Source organism: Orbicella faveolata, unplaced genomic scaffold (genome assembly GCF_042242905.1).
Source record: "Orbicella faveolata isolate gen_17 unplaced genomic scaffold, um_ofav_v1 contig_48, whole genome shotgun sequence".
In the NCBI taxonomy this organism is placed as follows: domain Eukaryota; kingdom Metazoa; phylum Cnidaria; class Anthozoa; order Scleractinia; family Merulinidae; genus Orbicella; species Orbicella faveolata.
The window spans coordinates 392,501-407,500 of record NW_028301578.1 but is presented as its reverse complement, the minus strand read 5'-3'; the positions used below and the strand labels follow the sequence as shown (position 1 = coordinate 407,500).

The 15,000-nt window shown below is 37.4% G+C and overlaps 1 protein-coding gene across 1 annotated transcript in view; it reads right to left on the bottom strand.

The window, feature by feature from the left end:
- Positions 1–15,000, bottom strand: part of LOC110068953 (unconventional myosin-If-like) — a 37,468-nt gene that overhangs the window by 8,066 nt on the left and 14,402 nt on the right. The window contains exons 13-26 of the mRNA XM_089281247.1: positions 14,901–14,981; positions 10,022–10,108; positions 9,748–9,831; positions 9,055–9,141; positions 7,745–7,837; positions 6,465–6,550; positions 5,861–5,951; positions 5,228–5,334; positions 4,145–4,243; positions 2,606–2,750; positions 2,012–2,123; positions 1,274–1,360; positions 322–429; positions 152–207 (exon numbers count right to left, since the gene is read on the bottom strand). Coding sequence (XP_089137373.1) covers positions 152–207; positions 322–429; positions 1,274–1,360; positions 2,012–2,123; positions 2,606–2,750; positions 4,145–4,243; positions 5,228–5,334; positions 5,861–5,951; positions 6,465–6,550; positions 7,745–7,837; positions 9,055–9,141; positions 9,748–9,831; positions 10,022–10,108; positions 14,901–14,981 — 1,323 coding nt within the window. The remainder of the gene's footprint in view (positions 1–151; positions 208–321; positions 430–1,273; positions 1,361–2,011; positions 2,124–2,605; positions 2,751–4,144; positions 4,244–5,227; positions 5,335–5,860; positions 5,952–6,464; positions 6,551–7,744; positions 7,838–9,054; positions 9,142–9,747; positions 9,832–10,021; positions 10,109–14,900; positions 14,982–15,000) is intronic.

Here is a 15,000-nt window from a genome sequence, read left to right as displayed (position 1 = left end):
GTCGACTAGTGACTTGCAAATTCAACTGTTAGCAAAATAAGTGATTTTACTGAGTTAAAAAAGTCTAAACATAGGAAAACGGATACGGAGTTAGAAGAGGGGGCGAAATGGGATATTAATATTACGAAAATATAAAAATTAAAAAACTCACCTTCCCATCTCTGCAGTACTTCTTTACTTCAGCCGCAAATTCAACTCTGGTGTCCGCTGAAGTGAAAGGTACAGCGAATACATATGATCAAATTTTAGTCACATTAGTTTCAAGATATGGCAAACAAAACAACATCAAGTACTCAAGTCACATCTAGATCTACAACATACCTATGACGTTTTGTAAAGATGGGTTGTTTTGGAAGTCCATGTAATCTCCTTTGAAACCCATATCCCATGAATCCCTTCTTTTCTTTTTATCACCAAGCACATCAACACCTATGATGACGTAGATTTTGAGTGTTAAAATATTGATATCTGTGTCCTCACTTTTTTAATTCCAATTCGATCTGGAAACAGTGCACGAGTAGCCATATCTGTGTTTGTAACTGTTAATTCCAGCGGTTACATTTTACATTTTTGCATTAACATATATCAAACTTTGCAGAAAAAATTATTGAATGAAAATTGACCTTACGTGACCCATAGCCCTCAGATACAACTGCAGTTTAAAACCGTTATCTACGCCATACTGATAAATCTGTAATGATTCGATCTTTCCAATGAGCGCTCTCCAGTGAGTGTCAATTTTTTTCAATGGGCGCTCCTATTTCAATCTGAGCGCCCAAAGCTTAAGTCCTAATAATTAGTCTATTCTTTGTCAGTCCTCTTGAATGAACATTCAAGAGGACTGACGATAATATAAGGTCTGCTTTGTCATCTGAACATGATATTGCACGTTACGACTATCAGAACCCCTGTTGTGACAGTTATTGAATTAGTTAATGTTGTATTATATCACATTTAAATGTATATGTTGAAAAAGAAATGAGCGACCTGTTCCTAATGGGCGCCTTTTCTCCTATGAGCGCCTCTCTTGAGCTACCAGAAGGTTAATAAGCGCCAGGGCGCGCTAAAGCGAACCATTATAAGCTATTATGGTAAGATTAAACCTATTATAAAAGAGTGCGTAAGAGCTACAACTACAAAAAACCTCGTCTGTGGAAGTTGCGTGCTCAGTTGACATTAACGGACTATGCAACTAGCGTGTAATGAGGTGATGCATAGCTTGGCGGCAATAGAAAGTCACTTTCTGTCTTTTACTAACAAAACTTTTCATTACCTTGTATCAGCTTCTTGATCGCTATCAACTTATCAAGCGCATCACGATCCCTGTATCGGCGGTAAGCTCGCTGAATCACTACTACACCTTAAAATAAACGTTTTAAGTAAAAAAGTTAAAAAGATCTTAAATAAAGTATACTGAGCTGTATATATTTGTTATTGATTTAATTATCACTGCGATGGACTAGATCTAATTGATTTATTAATGCTCATGATTAATTAACCTTTTTTTTACTTGGACTCGTTGATATAAATTGAAAAAATGGCCAAAAAGTGAAAATTAAGAAATCATTTCTTAAACAGTTTTGTCCACCATCTTCATTCTTTTAAGCAAACTATTTATTTCATTTCGGTGTTATTTAACTGACAGTTCTTGTATCGAGTTGTAATTATGGCTACTAACTATATCGTATTTTTAAAAAAACTAGCATATAAAAGCTCTTATGGCAGCTTTGAGTTTAGTAAGTTTTTGAATTTTGAAAAAGCAGCCGGCGCGAATCGCGGGAAAGCGTGTGTGAGCGAGTCACCATTGATTTTGATTATACTCCTGATTGGTCCTGATTGGCTGAAAAAGTGGCGGGATTTTTTTCAAACCAATCATTAAGTGTAGAAATGCAAGGCCAAAACAAGTGCAAACAACATTCGACACTCAAGTAAAAATACGCTCTAAATAATTAATCAAATCGGAATAAGAGGTATAAATATGATAGCACTGTACTTCTACTCGCTAACGAACCTTTTCGTATTTGTAGGAACTTCTTTCTCAATCTGTAGGTCCGATAAACACCTTGAATTATGATGCAATACTTCTCCAGAATAGCATTTTTGATATCTTCAAGCTGATTAAGCTGTAAGAGATAGAGCAAATTTTTTCTTGCGCGGAATTGCGGAAAGAAGATCAAGTTAGTGCATTGGGTTTTGGGGGAAGAGGGGTGCTGAGATGAAGGTGATTGTATACGGCTTTGGTTCTTAATACACCGTACAAGACGTTCGAAAATAGCTCCCATCCCCACTCCCTCTCTTCTACGAATATAAACCATGGATTCATATCAATTGCAGATTTAGAGAGTTGAGATGTGAATTTTTGCATTACAAGAAGGAAGTGCATTAAATACCCCCTTTTTAAGCAAGTTTTACAATGCAGTGTTTTGTACAAACAAAAGAAATTTTGCATAATCTAATCGATACACGAGAGATTTAGATGAAGTTTACACAAAACCATTTAAACTTTGAAAGGCTCTTTGCCTTCAGTTTTCACATCTAGGATTTTACGAGTGGGGGAAAGGAAACTTCCGTGTGTTGCTTCTTGCTGTGAGTCTAAAAAACTTACCGTACTTGGTTCTTTTAGGAATAACTTTGTTTTACCAGCTTGCCATTTTGAGGGATCGATTCCAGCATCATTCATGATAATACGACAGCCTTCTGCTTGATCACCAGACCAACCCTTACAGACTTGTGGGGAAATAATGCCATATCTAAAGGGAAATATCATCAATGTGAGAAGGAACCTAAAGTAAGTCTGGACAAGCAGCCAGCCGGGGTTGCTTAGCTTAAATCTTTCTCAGCAATTACTTTCTTAACCATCCTAACGGGCTGCTATTAGTAAAATAACTGTCTTAGTGACTGCCGAGGGCAAGTGAAAATAAATTGAAAACAGGCTCAACTCTAGAAAGAGATGAGTGCCCGATAATCAAATAGCTCTATATTGGAAGAGAATATTAACTGGCTTTAGAGAATACTAATGACGGAGGTTTTGGACCAATAATTAAGAATAAAAATTAGCGATAATAATTTCGAATGACGTTTCGATGACTCGTTCATCATTTTCACATTCCACATTGTAGAGTTTTTAATCACATGCAACGAAGCTTTCAAGCGCATTCTTAATATATGAAGAACTCATAAGAATCTGACTTTTAGAATTTGAAAATTAACGAGTCATCAAAACGTCATTCGAAATTATTATCGCTTTAAAGAATAGCATAGTTTGAAATAATCGAGGAAGGTATATGTAATACAAAATTAAACGTTGTATGTGTGTATATCCTTTCTGTGAATTCATTGAAAGAGCTCATTTTGGCAAGTGAATATATATAGATATTTTTTCTATTTTTAGATAAATTATTTTTTTAGATAAATTAACCAGAACACGGCTGAACAAATTCCCAATTTTTAATGAATTCATTTTTCTTTCGTCATGACGTACACTCTCTGGCAATGATAAGGAAACGACAACATAACTAACTCGCTCATCAACTGTTCTGTTAAAATGTTGGACATTGTTTGAGTGATGGTGGATGGCTATCTCGTTGCCAGTTCCATCCTTTCTCGTTTGGAACCTCACAATTCCAATCTACCGATCGATTGGATTCACTGATGTGAATTTCAGTCTGGATACTGTATTTATAATCGCTAGCTTTTGGTTGTTAAAATTACGGCGAGACAATGTAATTTTCGAGCACACAAAACTTGTTTAAAAAGATCCTGTTCATAGTTCATTGTTTTGATGAAAACACTGTAAAACATGAGTTTAGCTTTAAAAAAAGGTTCAAAAAATGCCTAAATACTGTTTTACATGGTTGCCATGATCAAGCACAAAAGTCACGAAATAGGCAAATCTTTAGATGATTTACACAGTTGAATTTCTACAACGCCCCCACCCAGAGGCAGAAGGAGCTGGCCGCTATAGAGTGTTATACGAGTCAAGTGTATGTATCGGCAAACGGTGCCCGGGACAAAAAATATTGGCTGTTAGTAGAGGCTGACTGTAACACCAAATTTTCATTGATAACGGAAAAAATTCATGGGAATACGTATGTAGAATATCATTTTGATCTCGTACGTGGATGAAAGGATAAAGTAAACTAACCTATGAATGATCTGTTGGAACTGACGACGAAATGCAAACCCTGCTCGTCTGACACGAATATTTTCCTTCAAACCGAGATAGTTAATCTGATGAACCACTCTAAAACAAGTAAGAAAAAAATGCTGATTTATTAAATGAGAGAGCAGTCATTAAACATTTTAAACATACCCCCACACAGATCTCACAGATCAGTACAAGGATGGTAATGGAGTATTTTTACATGGTGTCATGGCAGCCATATTGGTTTTCCTAAAACAATCAAACGGTTACCATGTTGGAGTACCAAACCAATCCTGTGGGAGTTGAAGTCTTTTCTTATGTAAACACTTCCTTTAGTTCCACTAAATTTGGATGACTGTCGACCACGTGACTGAAATCATCCTTTAGCGGTCAGAAATAGAGAATCGTTTACTGGGTTTAAACACGTCTTGAGTATTTACTTTAGTTATATTGGATTGTTGAGGCACGGTTCTCCAACCAGTTAGGGTAGCATATCAGGAAGGCAACGATTAAGACTCCACAGATTCTGCAGTTTTTCATGCAGTTGATGGAAAATCTGGTCATTATGCTAGGAATGGACTAGTATACAGGAGAAACAACAGGAAAGTCCCTACTCGCGTCTTCCTATAAAAACCCAATTAAAAGCTGGCTATATGATTATATTTAGAAAGCTTGATAACACACTTTTAAAAGTTGACATTATGATTGTTTCTGGATTCATCCTTTCATAAAGAAAAAACATTTGACTTTTGCTCATCTTCGTACGCGGCTAAGCCGCACCAGGGCCAGTTTCCCTCTTTTCTAAGAGAACTTATTATGTAAGCTACAGAATTTCCCCTCTTCTTTAGTCCGTTTGCTTTCAAACGTAAGAGTGTAATTAAATAAATTGTAAAGTCTTTTGTCTTCACATATGCAACAGAAAACATCAATCTGGTCCTTTTCAAGTATAACAGCCATAGAGGCAGAACGCCTGCTATGAATTCCTCAGTTGTAGATATAATCACATTAACTTCGATGTTTACGTTTATTTATTTACATCAGGTTAGCCAATGATAAGTAAAAATTCAGCTACACCCAACAAACCTATGGTCATCCCAGTCAAGAGGCTTCTTTGATTCACTGGGTTTGATACAACGAACATAATGAGGAGTGCATGTCATAATCTTGGTAATCAGTGCTGCTGCCTGAGACTGTAAAAGAAAATAATAGACGTCTTCACATATCTTTCTGTTTTTCAACATCAAGGTATTGTTCCTGTCAGTTATTGTTCTTGTTGTCCTTGTTCTTCTTGTTGTTCTTGTTGCTGTTATTACTGTTTCTGTTGTTTACACGTTGTCAATGGAATTAATGGTAGGGTGCCCCTCTTTAATTTCATTTCAAAACTGCGTAGTATGCATGGTACAATGATTAACACTGGCAATACATTTTCCTGCTAAACAAAACTGGTGACACCGTGACAGTAGATACACTGAATACACGTGACTTTTCAATGTTCCACGTAATTGTTGGCTGTTGCGCAGCTTTCAGGAAAGAAAACTCACAGTTTGTTTCACCTACCACGTGAAAAATATCACAACAATTTTAGCTTATATTAGATGAATGTAGCATGTCACAAAACAAATTAAAATGCGGGTCTTTAGATCCAGCTGAGATATGATCCTTCAGTTAAAGTAATCGATGGAAAACTCTATAACAGCATTTCCTGCAGCACTGTACCTTTATCTTTGCCCCAGCAGTGTTGGATTTAGCACGACGCCCACCACTTTCGTTGTTTACAACCACAGGAAACAGATCTCGGACGAATGCACTAGAACAGAGACGGTATAAAACATTGTAACTATTGTCATCATATTGTTTTCAAAATTCGTGGAAACAACTTACAGGAATCCGCCAGTGTCGGAAGAAGTAGTAAGGAAGAAGTAACAAATTTTTTTCCGAAGAGAAAATCATTATTAGAGCAACTCTCCGCTTGACGGAGAAGATTGGATACAAATTTCTTGAAGTCTGCCAGACTTTTTCAATTTGACATCACAAATCTGTGCATGCGCAATTCTTTCTATGACTACTTTTATAACTTCATTGCACTTTATATAAATATGTTATGTTTCCATCATAAGAAAGATGTCTTCCAGGCCATGCTCATATGATAGCGCTCCTTTCAATAACAACAACCCAATTGCAACAGTTGAGTTTTCCATTAAAGCATCATTTTACCTCTGTGAATCCCTAACCACAACACATCTTATCAAATCAATCAAATCCAAAACTGGTGAGTCTTGCACTTGCTTCAACTATAATCTAACCGTACGTGACGACTTACTTTTCACTAGACTGCATTAACGCGATCATATCGTTCGATAGGACATCTTTGTTTTTCTCACAAAATCCTTTAGCCTCATAATCCACCTAAGAACAAATTTAAAAGAGTATTAAATGTGATTTACTCAAAATCTAATTTTTATTTATAACCCTGAATATTTTTATTTACCATCGTATTGTAAGCGTTTTTAATATATTTAGCTGTATAAAGTTAAAGCGAAATTTGAAGTCAGATTATTATGTAATGAGTGTACTTAACACTGATTCTTCTGCAAGATGGCCATTAACAAACAATTATCTTGATATCACTAGCGCGCAAATCCCTCTTAGATTTCATTCCAGTTCAGAGTACAAATTGCGACCAGTATTATTTAATTTGTGTCCGGTATGGTGGATGATATCCATGTAGAAGCGAGTGTAAATGTAATAACCCAGACGGTAATTGTAGAGTTGAAATGGCACTTGAAATAAGTGTGATGCGCAATGAATCTTATTCATGTTAGCATCAGTATAGGCTAAACGTTATTTTCAGTCTTGAAAAATTTGTTGTTCCCTGTTAGCGATGTGTCTCAACGGTAGTTTTCAAGGCTGTTTAGCGCGAACTGCTCTGAATATTGAGCAAGAAAACTGTAAAAGGGACAATGGCTCGAAAATTGGGCAAAATCTGCTGCGGAAGCAAAACGTTTCTAATAAATTCAGAAATCATTTCTGTCTCACACAACAAACGGGGAAGCAAAACAACCAGTTACACTAATATTTCTTTCTTTAGTGTTTATAATACCCTTTTAATTCCCAAGACTTTCAAATGTAAGGCTTGGTAACCTACAAGCCTGTCATAATTGTTGATACACATCAGTTTACATACATTTTGCCTCCAACCCCAGTACAATGTTGACAAAACACTTTGATTGGATACGTCAATGCATTTTGCCATTTTTCAACATTGAAGGGGGAAAGGGGTTTTGACACGTTTGAGGCAGTTGCTATGATCGAAATCTAAAACATTTGCTTGTGTTTCAGCTAAATGTGCTAAATGCTTGTAGTTAAAGAATGTCTAATAAAATATTTTCCTGCGTGCAACGTCAAACAATAGCCCTTTTCATGGTTACCTTTGCTCATTTGCATTACAATAAAATCTAGCATGTATGTGAGGCAATTTCGGGCTATTTTGTAGTTTTAGTCCGAAATTTCCTCGCATCCAGGTTGGATTACATTGTAATGCAAATGAGAAAAATTAACCGTGAAAAGGGCAGTCCCGGTCGAACTTTATCGCATACTCACATTTCCAGCATAGTGGGTAATAGTGAAGTAGTTCGACTGCGCTCTGAAGTAACGAGAGAAATCGTTGTTTGAAGCCACCACTGCTCGGAGTTTCTACAGAACAGAAGAAACCCAAAATATTATCACACATTGAGCCGTCTTACACCTTCGTGCTCTCAAAGTATTCTTGGATTCCAACAATAAAAGTATTTAAATTTTGCGCATAACTAGTTCCAAAATTGAACACATTATTATTGCCTCTCGTAGTCTTAGTTAAATTTTCATTGTCTATCATTTTAGATCAGCTGAAGAAAGTGTATAACTTCTAACAATTTGACGAAATACAGGAATAAGCCTATTCATCAGTCACTCAAAATTGCTGACTTTTTACTGATTTTTTAATACCCCAAATTTATCTGTATATATTTAGACGTTACTGTCAAACACGAAAGACAGTGTTTGACCACATTTCCAAACACCAAGAAGAGAGTTGAAAATACGACGCGTAGCGGAGTATTTTTAACGAACTGCGAGTTGTTTGGAAATGTGGTCAAACACTGTCTTCAGTGTTTGATATATCTTCTCAATCGAAACTAAAACTAAGTAGAAAACGGAGAAATAAAATCGTAAAAATCTAGACTAATTAAGATCAGATATCCAAACAACGTCACGGTCATGATTTTCTTTGTTTAAACTTGATGAATTATTAATGAGTTTGAGAAATATTACGTCTCCTGTTCATCAACCTAAGCAACCGTTAAATGACAACTATGTTTAACAACATTTTCCGCTTTAATTAATGTTATTTCAAGTTTTCTGATTGTACTGAGTTTTTTCCACTTACATGAGCAACAATTTAGTAATTAGATAAATCTCTTGAGATTTAAAATTGAATTTGTAACAAGGTCGTTTCTCTCTATGACTCCATTATTGCCTCATTTTTCCACTGGCAACTAAGTTTTCTCAGTCACGTCCTTCGCTTTTTCGTTATTAAATGAATTAGGTAAACTTAAAGTAAGTCAATAAAATAAAATTGACCTCATTACGACTCTACAAACCCCCTTCAATCTACTCCGTCTAAGAAAGCCAAGGAAAGCCCGGTCTGAACAGCTATAGGAGTTTGACCAAACTCTATTCAGTTTAGAAAAATTGCGTTGTTTCGCATCTTCGACAGTTGCCTGAGTGATCAAAATATCCTGACCAGAGCATCCAGATTAGGCTATCCTGATCAAAATGTCCAGATCAGAATATCGTGATCAAAATGTCCAGATCACAATAACCTGATCGGAATAACCTGGAGGGCGAGAAGTGTAAACAAAAGATCACGTTACCTCCATGAGTGTTTTCTCTGAGCCCTCAGACACAGCGTGCATGGTGCTGCACACGTCATCAAGAGTGCTCATAATCCCGGGGGGACGCTGAAAATAGAATGTGGATTAGATTTGGTTATTAGTATAACTCTGTACGACTGTATGCAACACCAATTCTCGAAAACTGTCCTTGCAAAATGTCGACTAACCAATGGCGTGCAATACAGTGGCTTGTTACCCTACAGGTGTATATTACTAGTAGTCAGTTACTTATTTTCCATCTAATTCCTTCGGAGAAACACACCCTGCCCTATCATGCAAAAAATAAATTATGGCGTGACATGGCACCATCAACTGTCCCACGAAATGTGAGTTCAATATACGATTTTTGTGAGGCAGATTTAAAAACTCAAAATTTCATGAAGAATGTATAGACTCCTTGCTGTTTTTGCCACCCAGAACTTTTTTTTTTGTTCTTGTTTTTTGTTAGCCAATTTAGCCTTCAATAGTTCACCCAAACGGCTGAAAATTTCACAAATGATTGAGTCTTAGAGGCTCTTTGATTGTTTGGAGTCATCTTTTATCCAGCAAGATATCTTCTCAACTCAAAGTGGTATGCAGACTACATGTAACAGTACGTCAGTAAAGGTTCCCCTATAGCTTTTTATCCCAAGAATCGTGATGACGCTAGCTCTGAAGGTGCAGTAACTGTACCTTACTCTCGATGAGCTCACAGACTGTTTTATTATTGAAATATTTGACTTCCTGCCACGTGATCCCTTCTTGTACATACTCCTCCTAAAAAACAGGTGAGTTCAAAAAAGTTCTCCCAAGAATATATAAAGGGCTAGAAATCGAGCAAGACACGGAAAATTACTTTCTGACCTGTCGAGCAGTTAAGGAAAATTTCTATACTGTTGATGAATAGTTTCCATAATTTGCTATTTATTCCTTTCAGTGTTAAACAAAATGCATGAGGCAGCCCTACCTGCTCCAATTTGAGTGTGAGTTCAATGAAGATTTGCTGCAACTTCTCGTTGACAAAGTTGATGGCAAATTGTTCAAACTGATTGTTCTGTTCGTGAAATAAAAACGGTTTTAGTATTCAGTAAAGTTCTATAGTCCTTTTTTTAAGAGTCCCTGTCCATAAATATGGAAAATAACTCGGCAAGGGTCGAAAATTCGATTTCGCTCATATTTTTAAGGTAGATAGGCTAGGGCAGGACAAAAGCTACTGGATAGTTTTTTTGGCAAAATATCCTTTTATTTCAAAGAAATATGCAAATTACCAAATTCCGTTAAAACCGTCATTTGACGCACCATTTTATTAAACAAATTTGAGAGCCTCGCATGCAAAACCACATCATTCTTCCGTCTTTAAAACACTCAAATATTTTTGTGCAATGTTTAATTGTATACTGGGTTGATTTTAGGGAATGTTGCGGTTTTTGTTGGGTGCAAAATAATTAAATTTCGAAGACATGTATTTCATTCACTTAAAAGGACTTCGTACAAATAATTGATTTTCACCATGTGTGAAACCTTCAAATGGATTAAGCTTCTGGTAGTTGAATCGCAGAAGGATGATCTACAGATTCCTGTAAAAATTTCTTTGGGCAAATGATTGTGAGCGACGCGAGAGCTTTTCAAAGTACGTTAAAAATGCAGATATTTGACCATCCGTCGTCAAATTTCAATTTATAGGGTTAGACATATATTTTAGCACGCGCCACATGTCTTGAGCTATATTAAGTTGAAAGAGACACAGAGCTGATAATTTCGAAATGTTCTGACCTTATTTGCTGTAAACGGCAGATCCAAAAGCCGATTTGACGTGTTTCTGTCACCATTCGTCCCACATAAAGCAGAAGTTTGCTTTTGTTTACACAACGTCTGATGTGCAACGCCAACTGTCAACTTATTTAATGGTCAAATACCATGAATCTATGACTCTCTGTCGACAAATATGATCACCACTGCATCTAAGTCAAAAACGGCTAAGTGATTTGTAGATAGTTGCTTGCTTTGCACTACACCAAAATATTACGTTTGATCATCGTTTGATCTATTGCTGCTTGAATCCTTGCTTGCAGTGGTTCCTTGTTTGTTCGTCGCGCAATGCTGTCATCCCATTTTAGGGGGTAGGGGTAGGACAATTTCTATCCTAATAAGTAAGGGCAGGAGCCATAATCGGGGACGGAGACCGTAAACGCGCGCCATTTCTAGTATTGGGGTTGTCCCCATGATATGGGACAATAATTCTATTTTTAGAACAAATTGCGCCATCGCCTGCGTCACACGCGCGTACATGCTGCGAGGATTTTTGCGGATGTCGCGCGGGGGAAATGGCGTCCGAAATTCCCGAAATTGTTCATGTTTTTGGCCCACAACTCAACCCGTTTACGTCTGTTGGAATTTTGCTTAAGTATTTTCGTCGTAAGCTGCTCCAGTTTGAGTGAAGTAAGGCAGTGTCGAATTTAGGTATGTTCCGCTGTAAGCTTATATATATCGCTGACCAAGTTGTGTTCCGACGGATGTTTGTTTTACATGAGCTATACATTACTCCACTTTAAATTTCACATATATTGAAGATTAACAGCTTTTCCATTACACAGTAAAAAACTAGCTGGATATATTTAGATATAGCAGAGCTTCAGGACTTCATAGTTTCCAAGCTCCTCTTGCCACACGCTTGCGAGGAATTTGTCAGTCTATCGCGACCGAAAAGTAAAACAAAATAATTGCTAGTTTGAGTTTCGCTTGAATTGTAAGCAACGCTTGATGTTTCATCAAGGCCCAATAACTTTACGTCCGTAGACACTACTCAGTTTTATTCGTGCAAAATCCAGTAAATTCTCTGTTGTCGATGAATGAGAGCGCCCGCCGATGCGTGTTTTGTACAGTCAGTAAACATGACAAATTGTACTTCCGCCGCACTTTCGTGTGAAAGCGTACATCGAACTCAAACAATAACTATAGTTTTTAAATATGTTTAAGATTGATAAATGTTTGCGAACATGTTAAAAGCTAAGCTGAAAATATGTGAATAAAGGAGAAATAAGCAGCAAAGTTACGATGACGCTTTCTTTAATCAACTTGGAATAACGATTTCGATTTTGTTGATCGAGTTTATATCAAAACTCCTTATCTATTTTCATTTTCGCAGTGTAAAACTTCCCTATGCTTATGTTGAAGAAACACACATGATGTTGGTAGCCTTTTTTGCCTTCGTGAAATTTGTTACAGCATCTCAGCACAAAAGATAACGAAAGAAATCTTTGTCAAGATTTGTTGACAATTGAAAGCACCGGCTCAGACTTGAAAGTGCACGAGCTGCACTATGCAAATGAGCCAATTGTACGCGTCAGACTTTCCTTTCAAAAACTTTTGCAAACTCACCAAACAATGCAAGCAGAAACAATAACAAACCATCAAAACATTTTTTGGTTATGATGAACCATTGTCTGAGAAACTCACAAATTAACTCGATACCAGAGTAGAGAGTTTTCTTGCTATATTCTTAAGTCAGAACAAACACAAAAACATACGCGTAAGCTTACAACTAGCGTGAGCAGATCTTATTATTCCGTTCCCAGCGCGAGATTGTAGTCTTGTTTTCGACCATGAAAAACCCACCTTTTCCGTAAGCTCAGAGCATAAAACTACATATAAGCGCCCTGGCTCGTATTCTTGCCTTATTCCTTGCCATCGCTGTGAAAAATACGCAAGAGAATCTCTCAACTCTCACCATTTGATCACGCAACGTGAAAACATCCACGCGAGAGCCCCCGACATGTGCGTGAATCCGCGCGGATATATGACGTCAGGATGGCGCAATTTGTTCTAAAAATAGAAAAATTGTCCCATATCATAGGTGCGCGCGAATCTCGAGACTTACGGTCTCCGTCCCCGATTATGGCTCCTGGTAAGGCTCTGTAAGGCTTGGAACCACAGGGAGCACACGAACTTGTTGAGTAGGAAGAGATTAAATTAAGCAATGAAAAGAATGAATAGTTAACCATTGCCTGTGTTGTCATCTTTTACTAGACCACCGCTACCTACATGTCCTGCGTAATGCTGTAACGATAAACTCGTACCTAGGTCTTTTCGCGCTGTGCAGTTATGTTTGGTTAACATATAATAGAGTGGGCTACCCTCGGGTATATGGGAGGTGGCCGTTTAATAGGGGTTGGCCGCTTAATAGAGGTTGGTGTACCTTGAATATCTTTTCACCATGGGTTATAAATTTCTTAGTGAACAAGGAGTCAATTCAAGATAATCATTATAGACGTCATCCTCGGAGACCCAGGGGTAGTTAGTGGGAGCGGGGAAAAGTCTAAACGGGTGAAAAAAAAAGTTCGGGCGAAGACCCGTTTAGACCTTTTTCCCGCCCCCACTAACTACCCCTGGGTCCCCGAGAATGACGTCTATCATGATTGTCTTGAATTGACTCCATGTTAACTGAGAAATTTAGCTAAATTTATAACCCGATAGTGAAAAGATATTCGAGGTACACCAACCTCTATTAAGCAGCCAACCCCTATTAAGCGGCCACCTCCCATATACCCGAGGGTAGCCCACTGTATTATATGTAAACCAAAAATAATTGCACAGCGCGAAAAGACCTAGGTACGAGTTTAGCTTTACAGTATTAGGCAGGGCATGTAGGTAGCGGTGGTCTAGTAAAAGATGACAACACGGGCAATGGTTAACTATTCATTCTTTTCATTGCCTAATTCAGTCTCTTCCTACTCAACATGATTGTGTGCTCCCTGTGGTTCCAAGCCTCAGGGAGCTTTATTTATTAGGATAGAAATTGTTCTACCCCTACCCCCTAAAATGGGATGACAGCATTGCGCGACGAACAAACAAGGAACCACTGCAAGCAAGGATTCAAGCAGCAATAGATCAAACGATGATCAAACGTAATATTTTGGTGTAGTGCAAAGCAAGCAACTATCTACAAATCACTTAGCCGTTTTTGACTTAGATGCAGTGGTGATCATATTTGTCGACAGAGAGTCATAGATTCATGGTATTTGACCATTAAATAAGTTGACAGTTGGCGATGCACATCGGACGTTGTGTAAACAAAAGCAAACTTCTGCTTTATGTGGGACGAATGGTGACAGAAACACGTCAAATCGGCTTTTGGATCTGCCGTTTACAGCAAATAAGGTCAGAACATTTCGAAATTATCAACTCTGTGTCTCTTTCAACTTAATATAGCTCAAGACATGTGGCGCGTGCTAAAATATATGTCTAACCCTATAAATTGAAATTTGACGACGGATGGTCAAATATCTGCATTTTTAACGTACTTTGAAAAGCTCTCGCGTCGCTCACAATCATTTGCCCAAAGAAATTTTTACAGGAATCTGTAGATCATCCTTCTGCGATTCAACTACCAGAAGCTTAATCCATTTGAAGGTTTCACACATGGTGAAAATCAATATTTTTACGAAGTCCTTTTAAGTGAATGAAATACATGTCTTCGAAATTTAATTATTTTGCACCCAACAAAAACCGCAACATTCCCTAAAATCAACCCAGTATACAATTAAACATTGCACAAAAATATTTGAGTGTTTTAAAGATGGAAGAATGATATGGTTTTGCATGCGAGGCTCTCAAACTTGTTTGATAAAATGGTGCGTCAAATGACGGTTTTAACGGAATTTGGTAATTTGCATATTTCTTTGAAATAAAGGGATATTTTGCCAAAAAAACTATCCAGTAGTTTTTGTCATGCCCTAGCCTATCTACCATAGGAATATGAGCGAAATCGAATTTTCGACCCTTGCCGCGAAATTAAGAATTTGAATGATTTTTACAGGCAGCCACTCTTAATAATTAGGCGATCATACCTCAAAAATCTCAAAACCATAGATATCAAGAACTCCGATGGACACTTCTTCCTTTTCTTTTTGCATAGCATCATTTATACGCTGAAAACAACAATTAGGA